Source organism: Stylophora pistillata, chromosome 2 (assembly GCF_964205215.1).
Source record: "Stylophora pistillata chromosome 2, jaStyPist1.2, whole genome shotgun sequence".
Lineage (NCBI taxonomy): Eukaryota > Metazoa > Cnidaria > Anthozoa > Scleractinia > Pocilloporidae > Stylophora > Stylophora pistillata.
In genome coordinates, this window is record NC_142520.1 from 4,834,534 (window position 1) to 4,852,990 (window position 18,457).

The following is an 18,457-nucleotide window of genomic DNA, read 5'->3' on the forward strand; positions in this document are numbered from 1 at the left end:
CATACATGCCCATAAACGTTGCAAATGGCTTTTTTAGGGCCACTCTCGCTAAAAGCAGTCCCCTCAACTTCCCGTGAAAAGAATTTTTCCTTAGTTTTTTTTTCCTATGAAAAGGGTTTTGAACACATGTTTCAAAATAGTTTGATGGTTTTCCAATTTTTCTTTATATGAAGATTTTAACTATCGCGATCTCTCTGCCAAGGGAAAATTTGCTAAGGTGTTGCAAAAGCAAAAAAACTCAGTCAACTACAGTCATTGTGCGAGTTTTTCCGACGTTAAAATTAAAGGTGGTGCTAATCGTAAGGCACCAAATTATGAACCTTTTTTATAGTAAGCAGATTCCTGCGATTGCCGCAAGGGATGGTCAACAGACCCGCGTTACTCAAAACTCAGTTAAGGTTGGGTGACTCCTCGACTTTGTCCAGCCCTCTCACTCTCACGTCTAATATGGTGGGTCAGTCGATACAATAACAATCGCATCTCGAGGTGTAGCATGGCATGTTTCATATGAACTGCAACACAAAATATTTGTTATCCAGCTCTCCTAACTGTGGATTTCTTATTTACTTCCGGATGATTTGATTTATTCAGCTCTAACGTACTAGAGAAATCGGATGGATCACAAGTCATCTGGACGCTACTCACTACAACCTGTATGTATTACCCTGCTCTTTTTTTTTTACTGATGCCATCGTGCGTATTTACAAGAGCCAGCAAAGCTATCAAAAGTTTAACCATAAATCTTCTGTTAACGGTCGTTTTCATTAAGCTAGCTTCATATAGCGTCAAAAAATGGGCCTGACAAAATACAGACACTTTGCATGCTTGTGAGTATAGTCTGTATGGAGATTTGACCTGAAAAATATAAATCAAAGGAAATTCAAGCATCTTTAACAAATGTTGTCATATCTAGGTCAGAACATCATCATTTGTGCTCTATGATTGGCACCAGGTTTTCAAAGAAAAAAATCATCTTTATTTTGCTAAACCGCTTGTTGTTTGTAGTGCTAATTAGAGGCCTTCTTAGAGTACTTATATGCTATGAGACGAGGTATTTCTAGATAATGAGATTGATTATTCCCACTGATTTTGATAAATAGGTCACTAAAGTATATACTGGATTTGGTATGAAAGTTATGCAAGAAGGCAGGTGAATGTTATGGTTTTTCAAAAAATGGCAATTTTGGGTAGTGATTTTGACCTCAAATGTGACCTTGCTTTAGCCCAAGGCCCCTCTCTGTCTAATCGCTTGAGAACAAAGTTACATTAATTAAGTAAAAGCTCCACTAGGCATGGTCAAATTCAATTGGCAGCACAATTTACCAATGGAGTTTTATAGCACCTTCAAAATGCCACTCAGAAGGATGAATTCTTGGTGCTCCCTAGGCCAAAGATGGGACCCCCCCCCGAAACTCCAGAACAAACGGTCAGAGAAGTGAGCCGAAGTGGCTTTTGAAATATCTTATGACAATCAACTTTTGTGCCAAGTTTCAGGCAAATCGGTTGACTACCACTTTTGTACACTACATGTATTTTCTTTTCAAATATTTATTCTATTTAAGTATGATTACTTGGGGTGTACAGGGTCAGGGTTTCCCTCGTGTACAGGATTTTTTTAATTGAAATTAGCCTGTATCCGTAATTGGATCCTCCTTTGTGATCCACTAAGTTGACGTCGGTCGTGTATCTTTAATAGATCCTTAGTTGGGTTTCATATGGGGTTATGGGCTTCCCCTGCCCGGTCACCTTGAAAAGTTAATTTTCCCGGGAGACCATGTCTCCGATCACGTAAATCACATCTTTGATTGCCGTGTTGCCAGCATGGATGTCCTGATAGTGTAGTGGTCATCACACCTGACTAGTAGCAGGAGGGACGTGGGTTCAAATCCCGCTCAGGGCAAATTTTCTTTTCAAACATTTATTCTATATATATATAAAGTGTGACTTGATTTTCGTAGAACAGTGCTCAATTCATAGAAGTAGAGCGAAGTATATATAATGTTGTCTGTTGTGTATATATATATATATATATATATATATATATATATATATGTTGTATATATATATATATATATATATATATATATATATATATGTTGTATATATATATATATATATATATATATATAATGGTGACAAAAAAAAAAAAATATATATATATATAGTAGCAAATGGACTACTCAAGTTACGCACATATGGATTTTAATACAGCCTGTTTCGTAGACCAACAAAAGTTGATCCACTCGTCAGTTAAACTCCATACACACTCAGAAATTCCTAATCATCTGCCACCCAGACCTATCAACACTCAACAAGCGTAACGAACTCGTCTCTTCCTGCCGACACAGAAACAAAAAACTCATTCAACAACAGCTGACTTGACACTTTTCACACTGCATAAACCATGTTAATTAGCAATTAGTCTAATATATAAGCGATGGTATCGCATTATTCTGCCATTAAAATCCCCTGATGAGTGGAATACAAAGCCTCATTCAGTTGGAACCCATCGATACTCGCTTGTCTTGAAAGGTCACCCACAGCTTCTTGTAGTTTGCTCTCACTGCCCTTAGTAACTATTTCGGAACAAGATGTGTCGTCCACATATTTCCGCAAGTCAGCTGGTATATAATCAGGTATATAATGGAATATCATACGATCGAAAAAACTGTCGCAATCTCGATCACAATCACGATTGTGAGGCCCCTAGTGTTCTCTTGCCATATCCTAAATTGACACCATTTGAATAAGAAAAAATTGTCATAACTGAAACAAAATAGTGATATTTTATTTGTCTCATTAAGGTTTTCCGAAAGGACACTTTCTCATAAAGTTGTAAAGAGTGGCCCATATTTTTATGGACAAAGATTGAAATTCTGATGATCTGTTTTTCTCTTATTTTCTCTTGCTAAAAATGTTACGTAAGAACGCAAAAACTGTTCAAAGTTTCAGTCGCCGTCTAGGGTAGTTTTCCAAGCATGTGCTAATGGCATAGAACATTCGTTTTAAAGGTTATTTGTGTGTCAGGAAAGAGCTTACAACTTATGATAGACATCTGATATCAGCAGAGATAAACTCTCACTTCTGACCTTAAAACGGAAGGATATCATTTAGCGGTGAATCCACTAACTACTCTTTCATTCCCTAAACATTTTGTTAAGTTTACCTGGGTTAAGTTGAAAAGCGTGAAAATGTTGACGAACGCTATGTACGAGGGCGACAGAAGACCAAATATTCACGTGATCCCCAAAGGAATCATCACCACGCATGCCCTGACACCAAGCCTATCATAAAATCATGGAAAATCAAGATAATTTGCTTTTCTTTTGTTCTAAGTCGGCATTATTCGTACAAGGAAGCAAAGCAAGAGGCGAAAGAGCTAAATATATCTCCCTCAGGTGCCACTAATAATAATTGAAATTCATATAGCGCAAATTCCATATACATGATCAAATGCGCTTTACATGAAAATAAAGAAAATGTAGGAAAAAAAAATATATATATATATGTAAAATTACAATTTTCCTTTATGAGATAAGGAATTAAAAAACACTAACCAAGTGAGATAGAATATTAAAAAGCACTACGCCATTGAGATGGAATATTAAAAGCCCGGGTAAAAATGTAGGTTTTAAGATTACGTTTCAAACTAGAGAAGGAGTGAAGGCCAGTGATGTTACTTGGTAAGTCATTCCAGAGACGTGGTGCAGCATAGGAGAATGCCCTCGCTCCCAATGTGGGTAACATCTTACCACTTGCAAACTTGAGCAGAAGTTTTTGATTGGACCTTAGCTCATAGTTAGTGGGAATTTTAAAGCTAATAAGCTTAAAAATATAGCCGGGTGCCATACCGTGCTTTGCTTTAAAACACAATAAAAGAATCTTAAATTCTATACGGTACCTAATTGGTAACCAGTGAGCTGGCATAACAGTGGTGTAATGGCTAAACTTAGGTTGTTTAAAGATTAGCCTAGCGGCTGCATTTTGAACCCTTTATAACTTGTCAATTTGTACTTGAGGTGTACCATAAAGCAAGCTGTTACAGTAATCCAATCAGCTGGTAATAAAAGCGTGGATCAAAGTCTTTGTAGAGTTTGGCGATGAATACTTCCTAGTTCGCCAGATACTATGAATATAATAAAATAATACATTGCAAACTTTGTTTATATGAACATTCATAGATAGTTTGTCGTGAAGAAAAGTACCAAGGTTTTTGACAACAGACGATCTTTCAACCTGGGAACTTCCAACAGTAATCAAAGAGATGTTAATTTTTGACAGTTGTTGCCGGGTCCCCAGAATAATAAACTCCGTTTTTTCATCGTTCAGGAGTTTATTGTGATCCATCCATAGGCGGATATCATCTATGCAATTTTGCATCATGATAATAGCATCTTGATGGCTCGTCACTTTATCGGGCTTAAAAGAAAGGTATAGCTGTGAATCATTTGCATAACAGTTAGCTTCCGGGAGATGTCGTTGGACAATTTTAAAAAACGTCGAAGAATAAATTATGTACAATAAAGGACCACGACAGGAACCTTGCGGAACGCCCCAGTCCAGATCGAAACTATCAGATAAGGTACCACAGATGGAAATGCGTTGTCGACGTGCCGTCAGATAAGAAGAGAACCATTCAAGTGGTGTACCAGTAATTCCAAACGAAAATTGAAGCCTACGTACAAGTACATTGTAATCAACCGTGTCGAAAGCGGCACTTAAGTCTAATAACACGAGAAGGACTGTTTGCTGAGAATTCATGTCAAGTAGAATATGATTTGTCTGTTTTAGAAGAGCTGTTTCCGTGCTGTGGTTCCTCCTATAGGGAGATTGTAGAGACGGATAAAGATCGTTCCTCTTCATACAATTATAAACTTGTAGAAACACAGCTCGTTCGGTTACTTTTGAGATGAAAGAAAGATTACTCACAGGCCGGTAATTTTTAAAAACAAGATCAAGATTGGCTTTTTTCAAATTTGGCAGAACAAGAGCTTCTTTCCATAATGGAGGAAAATAACCGCTTTGAAGTGAAAGATTGATTATTTTAGTTATTATAACTGGTAAAAGAACATCGATAGACTTAACAATTAAAGGTGGCGGAATCGGATCGAGAGCGCATGATTTCCTGGACATTCCCATGATGATGTTGTAAACCTCGCTTTGTGTGAGAGGTTCAAAACATCTAAATGACGACGAACATAAATGTGAGTTCTCTGATGGCTGAAATACCAAAGTGATTTTTTCACTGTTTTGGTCTTTCGCTTGCTTCATGGTTGTCATTTGCTTGATAACTCACCCCGGTAGAAAAGCGTTCAACTGGAAAAAAAAAATTATAATGTGATTAAAAAAAATGATATGGAGTTAAAGCAAAGTATGCACTTGAGCGAGGTGGTTCGAGCGGAAAAAGGAAAATGACACTAAAAGTTAAACCCTTCCCCCTTCTTATCATTCCATCAAGTTTCTCTGACAATTAATCTGTACAGATTTCTACACCTTAGTGAAGAGGGAGAGAAGCACTGTAAACGCAAAATGTCTCACCTTACAACACAAAACAATGCACCGAAAAAGTCTGGAACAAGACCTTCCCGCCCTGAGGTCCAGCGAAAGAAATCTTAAGAGCCACTGACCATAAGTATTGAGAATCCGCCGACAGTTGCAGAGTTTCGTAATTCATTTAGTTTTTCTAAAGGACCCTTTTAATGAACCTTTTTCGAAAATTATAACAAAAAGTTCTATCACGCTTTTTTTTTCTTTTGTCCGAGATATCGAATAGTTCAAAATACGCCTAGATAGACTTTGTCCGCCCACCGTAAAGCAATGAAAGATTAAGCGACTGCGGCAGTTTCGCACGCTACAACGGGATGCAATCCCGCTTTTAAACTTCATTTGCTGGAAGATGGTCCTTTTATCTCTTGGAAATTTATAATTTTCTGGTTGTTACGTTTAAGTCTGAATAGGGACCCGTTGAAATAGAGTACCTCCCGTCTTTTTTGCAGAGGTAAAATAAAGGTCAACTTCAGAGGACCATGAAGAGGTCTGCCATATATAATTTCCAGATCATTAATATACACCACCTGAAGTTTTATTTTTACATTTGAACTCCTCCGCTGAATAGCTCTCACGACCCATTTAAAGACCTTTAAAATATCTGGTATGATATATTTACAAATCAAAACATACATCATCTTAAAGGTTCATCTTTGTAGTTTAATTTCTCAAAGTTTCTTTCTTGGCCCGCCATAGGCAATGCGTCAAGCTTGAAAAGAGTTCGGGGCTAAATGAAAAAAAAAAAATGTGATGCGATCCTTTGAACGACTGTCACGCAAGAGGTCATGTGTTTGGTACATTCCTGGCCAAGCTACGTTACTGCGGCGCATTTAATTTCATGTAGTAATATCAGGAATCGAAATCACTTTGTCGCAGTTCAAAATAAGTAGACATTAGAAACAAATTATTTATCGATGCCTGAATATAATTACATACACCTTAAAATTAAATTTTCATAGACTATTAGATGTTTTCATTACACAGGGAGGAGTGAGAGGAAGCCTAACCTCTTCGTACAAAGTTCACTTTCTTTTCTAGAAATGGAGATATAATCAAAGTGCCTTATGGTTTCTTATGAAGGAATAACGACAATAAGTAGATGAATAAAATAATGAATAGACTAAATGAAACATCTGAGGAAGATTTTCTTTCACGGTGATTAAATCCTAACCATTTCTAATGGATACTCATTGGTGAGCAAGTTTAAGTTTGAAAACAAAAAATGTTTTTTCCTTCTGAGATACCCTAGGTAGGTCCCTTACTCTCAGGAATTGTCTCTTGGATGTGGTTTTGGATTTCTAGACCATCTGACCTTGGTTATATCCGGTACTCATTCTCGACATAAAGGATACTTCTCATGATGATTACTTGAACTGTTATATTATTATAATTTGGATCAAATGCAAAGCTATCCGAGCCTCAGCTTCAGAAGGTTATAATAATAGTAATGATTTAATATTTATATTGCGCAAATGAACATGTGGATATGATCAAATGCGCATCATAACACTTTTCGGGGGACTTTGGCCGGACTGCATCAGCAGTTTACAAACAATCAAGGGAAACGTGTTTGAAGATGCCCCCTCCCCCCAGTTCCCAGTAAACAGGCCAGACCACATTACAGTAATCTCGTGAGTGGGTTCTTATCCAGCTCTTCTGAGTCGTACCAAACTTTCTAAACGTACTTAATTTAAGATATACACAGATCTAGACTGTGGAAAAAGACTACGATGCCGATTCAGATCTCAAGGACTTCAACACCACTTTCATTGTCATTGCGAGGCTGGACAAGAATATTTCTCGGAAAAACGATATTCCCATCAGTTTCATTCACTTGCGAGGCTCGCTTAATGCTCGTTCCTTCATCTATAGTTGGGGTGACTTCAGTGGTCCTTCTTTTAAAGCGAGATCTAATCTGCAAGGATAAGGTGAAATCAAAACGATTACAAGAGTTTTAAAACTGATCGTGCTTTGAATTGGATCGATATAACCATGGAATTACATTTCTTATTAGAAAGTCGAAGCCGAGCTAGAAAGAAATCTGAACAAAGGTACAAAGAGAGCTAAGAACAACATTGAATAACATACCTCTGAGTTTCTTACGCAGTGAAGGAGAAATATTAAGAAGCCCTGTTAAATCATAAAGTGGGATATCAAGTTAACGCCTGCAGTATAACTTTTTTTATTGCCTGTGTGTAGACTCATAAAGCTTTCATCTATGCCCCCCACCCCCAGTTCCCTGAATATGCAATTTTATGGTCAGAAAAATGTCCAAATTACTGGTATTAATCAAATGTTCTCTATTTTTACAAGTTGCTTTACACTAAGTTTAGCACATGGTAATCTACTAGGCAAGACAATATGCGTGACAGTGACACTACTTATATTATAAGATCAATAATATAAGATAAATTTTATGAGATGAAGAAAACCATCATCATTGCAGATTCAAGATCGTGAGATTGGTTTTATGATTTTATTTGTTATTTTTAATTCCAGAAAATTAAATTTTACTTTTTCTTATCATTGTAAAGAGTGATCAGTATTTTTATTTTACAACATTAGAGTCCTGATTGTCTGTTTTTTATTTAATTTTTCTTTCTCGTTAACGTTATTTACTTAAGAACGCTATAAAAGTTGAAAGTTTAATAGCCGTAAGGGGTCTATTTTCCAAGCATGTGGTAATGGGATAGAACGTTCGCTTAAAAAGGCATTCGAGTATCAGAGAGAGCTGAGAATTAATAATAAACAGTGGTGAACTTGTGCTCTCACATGAGTAGGGTGTATCTCATATGAGTAGAGATAAACTCTTATTACTGACTTCAACTTTGGTGAGACTTATCAAACCAGAAGTCACCCAGTTAGCTAACTCATATTGGACGGAATTCATTTTATAAAATTTGTGTTTAGTTTACCTGAGTGGAGTTGAGAAGTGTGAAAATGTAGGCGAACGCTTTGTGCAAGGACAACAGAAGACCAAATAGCCACGTGATCCCCAGCAAAGGAATCATCACCATGCATGCCCTGACACCAAGCCTAGAAAATCATGGAAAAAAAAATAAAGAAGAAGATAGGTTGCTTTCATTTTCGTAAGTAGGTATTACTTGTAAAAGGAAGCAAAGAAAAAGGCGAATGGCTCACCGTGATTTAATTTATATTCTACAGGCGCCGCTGACATACTCACCTTATTTGTTCACTGTGTTTGTCTTTCGCCTGATGCATGATTGTCATTTCCTTGATAACTCGCCCCAGTAGCATTGCGTTTAACTGAAAAAGAAAAAAAAAGAATATGCACTCATCAAACTAAATCAAAAACAACATGATTTCGAGGTAGAGCTAAGTTTGCACTTAAGGTAAAGGACGTAAAAAGTTTGACGCTTCCCCCTCCTTGTCATTCCACTAAGTTTCTCAGGTTTACCTGAAAATGCGTTCGTACACATTTATGTACCTGAGTGGAGGGGAAGAAAAGCACTGTACACACAAAATGTCTCGCCTAACAACACAAGACAATCAACCGTTAAAGTTTCGAACCAGAGGCCCATTTCTCGAAAGTCCCGGTAACTTAACGGGCCCGTAAAGCTGTTCTGTTTTCATTCAAGATGTCGATTTAAAAAGTTTTGAGAATGATACAACAAAACTATTTGCTAAATAAACAGAAAAGGACTGGTTTGGGTGCCTGAACCTGCTTTTTTATCCCTTAAATTTTGATTTTAAAACATAGCTTCGGGTCCGTTAAGTTACCGGGAATTTCGAGAAACGGGCCCGTGGACTTCTTAACCTGCCGCCCAGCGCGATAACCGCTTAATGCGTCCTCTAACAATGGGGTCTCCCAAAGGAAAACATACACTTTACATTTCGCGGAATACTATCGAACATAGTGAATGAAGTTAGAGGTAAGTGGTAAGAAAGAAAACATCGTCGCGATTCTAACGATAACTGAAGGCAAAACGTGAAAGCGAATAAACCTTAAGAGTTTAACTTACCAACTCAATCAGCAGAACGAAAACAACAAATATCCATATCATCCCGTTAGCAGATGAAATCCAGCAGCTGAAGTAAATTAGGTATCGGAAACTTTGATAAATTATCAATTAATGATTAATTATTGTGTACATGCACGTACACAGTATCCTCTATGCCCGGTTTGCTTGCAAGTAAAAATCACAAGAGAAATAAAATAAAACAAACAAACGAAAAGGCAGAAAACGACGATTCGTGACAGACTCATGGATCAGGAGAAAAAAGTCCTCACTGCTTACAATTTTTCACTGATATAGCTTGTAATCCCCTCTTCGCTTCCTGCTGCAATGCTTAGCGATATGGAGACGACGAGGGCGGGTAGACCTGTGTATTTGAAACTCGAAGTGATTACAATGTCAAACTACAAGGCTGTGGTGATGATGGTAGTGATGAAGGTGATGACAATGGTGCAGGTAATTATTCATGTTTTGCTTTTCAAACAATTATCAATGAGAGTATGACAAGTTTTGAATGCATTTTTACCCCATGAAAATCCATGTGACACCTTCATCTTGTCGTTGATGTTGTAAACTTTTACAACAAATAGGTAAAGATAAATTCCTTCGACAAGCATCCAGCAGAAAGCAGCCATCAGGAGATACTGCACTAAAGCTGCTATTGTAACACAGGCAGACTGCACAGGATAGAAAAAGTGGCATGGACTGAATAAGTTAAGAGCAGGTTACCGTCATAAGGATTAACACAAAGAGACTCCACGTTTTTGATGTAATATCTCACCTTGTTCTCAACAGCACCAATTCCGGTTAGAAAGATAATTTGCCCTGCACCAAGTGAGGTGACTAGACTCACTCGGATCTGAGATAAAGGCCCCCTCATGTCTCTAATCAAAATTAAACAAATGATTTGTAAGAGGACTCCTCCATATCAGTTCTATCCTCATTTTATACAAAGCCATGTTATATACTTTGGGAAACAAAAGATAATTCGACTTGGGTCATATCACTTTGTGCGTCTAAGGTCATAATAGTTCTTGTTCGGTCTAAAACATCGGCTGGCTTCGGAATGCTTGTGTGGAATTATGTCATATACTTACGTAAGAAGAGCATAACTGATAATTGTTAAAGTGCTTCCAACTAAAGAGATAGACAAGCCCACGTACGTAAGAATTTTCAGCGCCTTTCCGTCAGTCTTGAAAATGAATACGAAAAACAGGGATTCAATAATCATAACAGAGAAAGGTTACGTACCATACACCCGGTTTAACACCGACGGAGGGAAAAGCGCCCCGCCGATACATGGTGCCTTTTGAAATCAATGTATAAATATTTCGCAATATCCCTACCTTAGTTAAACTGTTACCGCTCGTTCCACTATCAAACTGCATAAGAACTGCGAAGTGAGTTAGATGATTGCAGCTGCACTCGGTGTAAGTTTCGTTCCTAGATTTTAGAAGACACCTTTGCCCTGACCATCTCGAGGGCCTGCAGAAAGCATTTAGAAAAACAGTCGTAAAATTTCCCTTCCCCCTTCCCACTATAACAAAAATTAATAAACGAAACAGCTGACAGTTCGATCGACCACGTCTTATACGGAGGTCTCAGAAAGAGGAAAATGAGTAAGAAGTGAGCATACTATATGATGTGCCACTCACAAAGGCCTCACCTGTATGAAAGAAGAGTCCTCAAGAAATTTGATAATTGGAGTGAACGATGTCATTAGTTAATTCAAAGTTATTTACCTGTTCTCGAAAGTATTCCAAAACATGCAGCTTCTGTCCAAAGTTGCAGGCTGAAACCGTGAAATTACAATTAGTGTTAAGTAATTCAGCGTCTTGCGGGCCAATAAGGAGGTAGGAGTGCTCCCGCCGCATTTTTTTCAGACCCCACCCCCATTTGTGATACATCTGAAGAGTTGCTTCCCAATATTTCTAGTCTAATTTGCTTCTCTTTGAGAGGCGCCCTAAAAAGAACTAAGGTCTTGAAGTCATAAAAAAACTAACACTAACAATTTAAGGTAGAATAAAGTCCACCATAACAACAACAACAAAAACGACAACAAAAGTAAACCAAAATCAAGACTAAAAAGAGGAAACAATTGCATATATAGAAATAGAAACAACGAAAATGCATACAGAAACACGGATGGTACAGGAGAGATGCGTTAAGAGAGAGAAATTACCAAAGTTTGCTCATATTATCCAGATATACTAAAGCTGTTTAAACTCTTTTAAATAGTTACAAACATGGCTGAAACTGTCTCTTGATTAAATACAACTTACCTGTAGGTTTTTAAATCTCAACGTGATATTCTTCCTGAGTTTGGTGTTCCTTGGCCATATCGTTGCAGACAAGATAAATGTGTTGATGTTCCTAACCATGATTCCCAATAATTTTGCAAAATGCTTAGATTAAAAAAGCTATTGTGTGCACTTATTTCATCACAAGTCTTGAAAACTCCGTCGAAATTTCTTTATGGACTAAAGTCGACAAAGCGAAGTTTCTTTATGATCCAAAGACGACAAAGCGGAAATCCTTAATTCCTAGTCTATCTTTTTAATATGCATTCAATTTTTTTTCTATGTATATCATTCAGATGTCAAGACCAACAAATAAACAGAAAAACAAGACAAATAAAATTAGACGAAAAAAAAAAAGATAAATGTTCTTAAATACAAAAAGAAAATTGATAAGAATTTATTAAAAGAAAATCAAAACAAAAGCGAAACAGAAATTCAATCTGGGATCGAGCACATTCCTCTAAACTTGCCTGGTGTAGCTTATCTACACATCAACAGAGAGCTATAAAAACGTGAAGATACTATATATAGAACTAGGTTTTAGCAAACCTTCGTTCGTTGAAAGAGGCAGAGTTGGCTTGGTTCGGTTGGAATATTTCATGGAGATCTTTGTAAATGACCGCAAGTGCCACTGATCCTAAGACGTAATAGTGGAGGCAATTTTAATACTACTGGTCTAATAATAAAAAGAAGGACAAGCAATCACGACTTTAAGACCTTACAAGCCAAGTGGCTAATTCAAATGGTATGCCTTACGTTTGAATAGGAATAAAATATATCGATCTACAGACAAATAAACAAATAAATATAAACAAGAAACCAGATTAAAATCTCAGTCATTCAGTTTGAATTTTCCTTCGTACATGAAACCCAGCCCCCTTCTGACCATAGCCCTGATAATCAAAATATAACAAAATCTTCGAACCTGATTGGTTATCACTAGCCTGATTTATGCACTTATAGGACAGTGTATGCTTCATGCTTGTAATTGGGCAATGTAATAGGAAGGTTAAAGGTATACTATGAAAGTAGACAGGACGTGTTATGTGCGCTCGCTGTTGCCGCGCTTTTCGCCGAGTTCAATGTTGTTGTTGCTATTTCTGTTTGTTTGTTTTTCTTCTGAAAACATATTACTTATGTTTAGTTTCTTTTCTTAAATTTGTCATATTTTTTTATTAATTGGCAACAGGACTTCGTGTCGTCTAATTCTTTGTTTGATTAAAGCCCGAGTTGGACTACTTTTAAAAAAATGAAAAATATGTAACTCTCCAACCGTTATCCAAGCCTGCAGTGGGAAGGCTGAGAGAGTTTTCTCCTTTATCATCCCCAAGTTGAACATCACTCTCATTTTCGTTAAAAACCTTCCTGACCAAAATATCTGATGAAAAAAAAAAAGTATTTTAAGCGCAGGCCAAAATAAATAAGGATGCTTTCGTATTAGTCACAAGTTACCGTTCACGAAATATTTAGGCCTAGAAGGTCTGAAAACCATTACTTAGAAGAAGTCAAAGCAAGCACTTTGGAATGATCCCTAGTCAAAGGAGTGTTCTCAATTTGAACTTCGGATAAAGTGTAGGTGATCATTTTTTAATCATAAAACATGTATTACCGCGACGGATTCGAAAGATTTTTTTTTTCTTTAACACACTCTGTTGCGAAACTGTATGGTATTGAAAGACTCCTTAGATACAATCGGTGCGCGATAGGAATTCGCTGGTATGAACAGCCTTAATGGGGGTTTTATACATGTCGCCAACAGGACGCGATGAAAGGTTGATGGAGACAAAGCTTTCAACCAAAGTCAATAGTTTAAAGCAAGTATTGCCCTAGCAGATTTTTCTCAAAAATGCCATGAAAAATGCATGAAATCGGTATCAGAAATCAAGAAAACTCCCAAATCAGCTTTTAACATTTACTCACCTGCATGTTCACTACTGATATAAATCTCAGGTGTGGTTTGATTAAGATGGTGTTGTGAATAATTCCCGATGAACTCCTCCAAATCAGTAACGGAGAGAAGAGCACGCTCCGTCTTTTCTTGATTTATTTTACCTCCAGAAAGGGGTATCACTTCTTCTAGGATGGTGTCGACAAGTGTCTTGCTTGGAAACTGAGAAGGTTAAAAATAAAAAAGTTTTGAGCAGGAATAAGACGGTGGTTAACGTATGTCATCTAGTAGCCTTACTTTATGCAAAAGCTCTGTAAAGAGTGAAAGGAACAATGAGAAAAATTGGGCGCTAAAAAATGTCACACAAGAATTAAATGCACGTACTTCGATTGCTGATGTTAGCTTAATGGAAAGAAAATGCGGTTTCTTTGCCCAGCATTGTTTCACTGTAATACTTCCAATATACGACGAGTCTGTTCTATTTGTCATGATGATAGAGAGGTGTCTGAGAGACCTACGGCATCTCCACATTTTCTTACAGCGCGAAGTCCAACTGGACGACTGTCCGAAACAAGACGCCAACTGCTCACACCAAGATTCACAACATTCCTTGTCAATAGGTGGTTTTGTTTCATTGAAACATATCAGCTTATGCCAGTTCTGACGCCATGGGCCAGTCTTCTGCTGGCATTCCGTACCGTTAAGTGCTGAGTAACTGAGATTTTTGTTATGGATGGAGCAATGACTACCTGCGTTATAAAAGTGAACATTTAGTGGAAGCATTTTAAAATGTCAACGATGTTCCTCGCTTGCACACATACTGTATTTTATTTCTTTTATAAAATAAATTTTTTCGTAGATCATTTTTATTTCCACTCACGTCCTGTTCCATGGACTTTCAGAAACAAATTATAATCGGTAGAGAACCCCAAGAAGTTTTTGATTGCTTTTGTCTTTCTGTTTTTATCGCTTTTCACTCATTATCAGTATTATTGGTCTGTAGAGAAAATCACAGAGTTATTCGATGTTTAGACCCTCAGTTTTTTCTGACTTCACTTATCTTTTCTTATTAATTTTTTAATTAACTTTTTTTTTGGGATGGTGACTCGCTTTAAGATTGAAGTTACAGTGTAAAGTTTATAGGCCAACACCTTCCCCTGTTTTTTTTGTTTTTTGTTTTGTTTTGTTTTTTGTCTTTTCTTACATCTTTTGAAGGGACAATTACCAGCAATAAAAAATCATTGATTTTCCCGAGTAGTTCGCTTCTTAAGATTTATTTAGCGATAGATGATACATTCAGGGTCAAGCCTTGACGGCAGAGGTGAACACCTCAGACAATTTCGATCTCTTAAAATGTCCTATTCCCTTTTTCCTACGAAGAAATTACAAACCTTGTGCTGAAGTTAGCATGATCTTAGTCGCTGTGGGAGAGATGAAACCAGACAAAATGTAAATCACCAGTCATAAATAATAACTCCCTAATTCATAACCATGACGAGGCAAGGGGGGTGGAGTGGGGGGAGGAAGGGGGATTTGGCAAAAGAATCAATTGCGAGGCAAGCACTACGATAATAAGATACCCATGGAAATGTGGTCTTAAAACGATCAAATGTTAGAGATTTTATTTTTCCGATTACGTAATCTCTAGCGGAACATCTGTAGAGTTTTTCATTAATCCTCATTTATGAAAAAAACCTGCCGTCGCAAATTAAAAAAAGTAAACCATCATATCTTTTTTTCACCACTAATAAAGGGAAACGTGTCAGTGGAAAATTTGACACACAAAATACCGCCCGTGTTAGAAATGCACCTTCACGGCGACAGTAAATAGACTGAAGTGTGTCGCCGCTATGAGTTTTTTAAGGAGAAAGAAAATGAATTACAACCATTAAAGCGGAGTTCTAGCGACTCATAACATAGTTACCGGTATATTTGAAATATGTAAGACCATTTCTTTTTTGTTTTCTGAGCTAACTATTCCTTGAAAAGATTTGGATATATCAACAAAGTTGAAATGGTAAATTGGCCACCGTAATGATTACAAAAGCTGACGTTTCGAGCGTTAGCCCTTCGTCGGAGCGAGTCCGTTTTACTCCGACGAAGGGCTAACGCTCGAAACGTCAGCTTTTGTAATCATTACGGTGGCCAATTTACCATTTCAACTTTGTTGATATATCCAAATTATTTCGTTACTCCCACCGACGCAGCCCCAGACAGTTTCTTTCGAAACTATCAGCCTTTATTCCTTGAAAAGGTTTTTGTCACGGGAGAGCGCTTGTGTCGACAGAGGGGTCTAGAAAATACATCTGTTTGAAAGGAGATCGCCGTTACGTTTTGTCCTCACTCGGGCGAAGGACTACGTTTATTGTATGGAGGAAAATTAGGATAACATGGTAGAGTTCAATGACCACATATAAAAGAGATTAAACACAGAGCGAATCATACACAAGTCGCCGAGAAATTTTAGAAAAAGGAGTAGATTAATTTGTTGTGTTCCGGTATAGGTAAATTTGTCTACCTACATTTAATTTGCATCTTGTTTGTCATTCGCTTTTACTCATAGTTAAGAGATGACAAAAGGGAACATCCAAAATAGAAAAAAGAGCTCCCGTCTTTCCAATTGTTTTTATTTCTTCCAATTTCTTTTTCCTCGCCAGATTTTCACGTCTATTAAGTGCGTCAATACAAGCATCAAGAAATTGTGAAAGCATTCTGTAATAATATTAGAGTGAAAACGTAACAGGAAGTTACTAAAACTGCCTCTAGCTACGCTACACTGAATTGGTTTGATACAAGTACTTACCAAGAACGATCAATAGTCCAAGCAATGGCATTTTTTTGAGAAACTCCGTCCAGGTGAAAGGATTTTCCCCTATATCTAGGGATCCAAGATAATCCGGCGATGACAATATCGACAACCGCAAATTTGCCCTAGCGATTAATATCTCTTATTCAGACTGCTTCACTCGGGGCCCTACATAGCTGAGATGTAATACAATCGAGAGAGGTTAAAATAAAGAAGGGCCAGTCTCACTGAGCGCGGAGTGAGACGCTAAATGGTTAGATTCGATGCTTTGTTTTCACATTATGGCTTGATAACTTAGCTTTTAAGCTCGTAGATCCATTATAACTTCTCCGACAACATATTGACATTACTACGCGCCTAAACAGGTGGATAATGGATAGAATAATTTCGGTCCGTATCAGATGGCAAAAGCTTTGTAAAAAGAGGAGTTTTTGGAGGTTTTATTGAAATTTTGTTTTCGTTTAGCATTTGTATTAGCCTTGTATTGAGTTTCTTCAAGCAACATAAGTGTGAATTTGTGCTTGTTCCTATCGAGTACTTGCTATAGATTAAACACAAAACAATACAAAGCTGAACAGAAACGATATCTAATATTCAAATTTCACCATTCTATGTTTTTTTTTTTTTCAGTTGAAAGCAGTCAGGGCATGCCCTATGTTGACAGTCACTATCGCAGTCTGATTGGTTTTTGGAAATACGTTGGCAAACAATTGTCTGTTGCGTTAACGATTATTTTCACTGCTATTATCAGACCATGTTCATAGGAAGCAAAATATGTAGTACAGAAAGTAATTGCAATTTTTATTAACGCAGTCTGATCGTTTTTTGGAAATAATTTGACAAGCAATTGTCTGATTGTAATTTCCCCATTACACTTTTGAGAGGAAAAGCATTTGTTTGTTTGTTTTTGGCAGATTTGGCATTTTTTTTTTTTTTTTTTTTTTTTGTCGTTAAAAGGTGATAACAATTCGAACATCCCCTTGCACGAACATAACATTTCCTGAATGTAACAAAACCAGGTTCGATTATCTAACATTGTTATTTTTGTTGATTTTTTCCTTTAGAATCCTTTCGAAGAGGGAAAAAAATCGGTTTAGGGACTTATTCCTTATTCATTCAGCTACGCAACGCCCAGTCCGCAGATGGCCCACGCATACGCAGACCCCAGGACGCTTTACACTCTGTCATTCATCCTACCCTTATAGCGTTTTGCAGAACCAGGGCAGTTAAGTTTAAAATAGTGTTAAGGAGCCAACCAAAGCGTTTCACGTAAAGAAGAGAAGAAACCCACTCTCTTAAATGACATGCTAAGATCACTTAGCTTTATAGCAAGCGTGAGATCTTCTTGTCTCCACCTTTTTGAATACAGAACCAAATTTCACACCGCAGATCCATTTATATCTTGATGTTTGTGCTGATATTAATCCGGCACAACGTGTGCGGTGCCTGAGTTTCTGTTCCTGCTCTCGCTGTCGTTGCTGTTGTTACCTTTGTTGATTAAATCTCGGCTAAAACATTCATTAGATTGTTGCTTTATTTACAGCCACCCAGTTAGCCCAATGGGTAGTGCGCTGGACTGTTGAGCGGGAGGTCGAGGGTTCGATCCCCGGCCGGACCAACACTCAAGGTCTTAAAACAATTGAGAATAATTTTCTACCTTTCTATAACATCAAGAAATGGTTAGATATTCTAGTCTTCTCAGATTGGGACGAATAAATGGAGGTCCTGTCTCCTGCAGGGTTGGGGATATAAAGGGATAATCTCCACCAAATTTTAACTTTTGATTAAAATGTAGATATTTTGCCAAAATAACTACTGGCAGAAGAAAAAGTTCCCTAAAACCTTTCATTCGATTAAAATCCTGGTGTAAAAGCGCGAAATTCACTCAATTCAAAGATTGGAATTTGAAATGTCTCCTAGTTAAACACGTGACCAATGA

General features: G+C 37.3%; 1 protein-coding gene across 1 annotated transcript; it reads right to left on the reverse strand.

The window, feature by feature from the left end:
• Positions 1 to 6,186: 6,186 nt before the first annotated feature.
• Positions 6,187 to 17,164, reverse strand: LOC148736773 (adhesion G protein-coupled receptor D1-like). The gene is made up of 18 exons (XM_088751029.1): positions 16,516 to 17,164; positions 15,104 to 15,133; positions 14,097 to 14,461; positions 13,745 to 13,934; positions 13,098 to 13,202; positions 12,374 to 12,461; positions 11,807 to 11,897; positions 11,267 to 11,316; positions 10,871 to 11,000; positions 10,622 to 10,716; positions 10,306 to 10,408; positions 10,051 to 10,201; positions 9,807 to 9,891; positions 9,531 to 9,597; positions 8,732 to 8,814; positions 8,463 to 8,583; positions 7,636 to 7,677; positions 6,187 to 7,462 (listed from the first exon to the last, which is right to left on the reverse strand). Exons 1-18 carry the CDS (start codon positions 16,544 to 16,546, stop codon positions 7,286 to 7,288), a joined length of 2,004 nt encoding a protein of 667 aa, XP_088607155.1. The 5' UTR covers positions 16,547 to 17,164; the 3' UTR covers positions 6,187 to 7,285.
• Between the last annotated feature and the right edge of the window lie 1,293 nt (positions 17,165 to 18,457).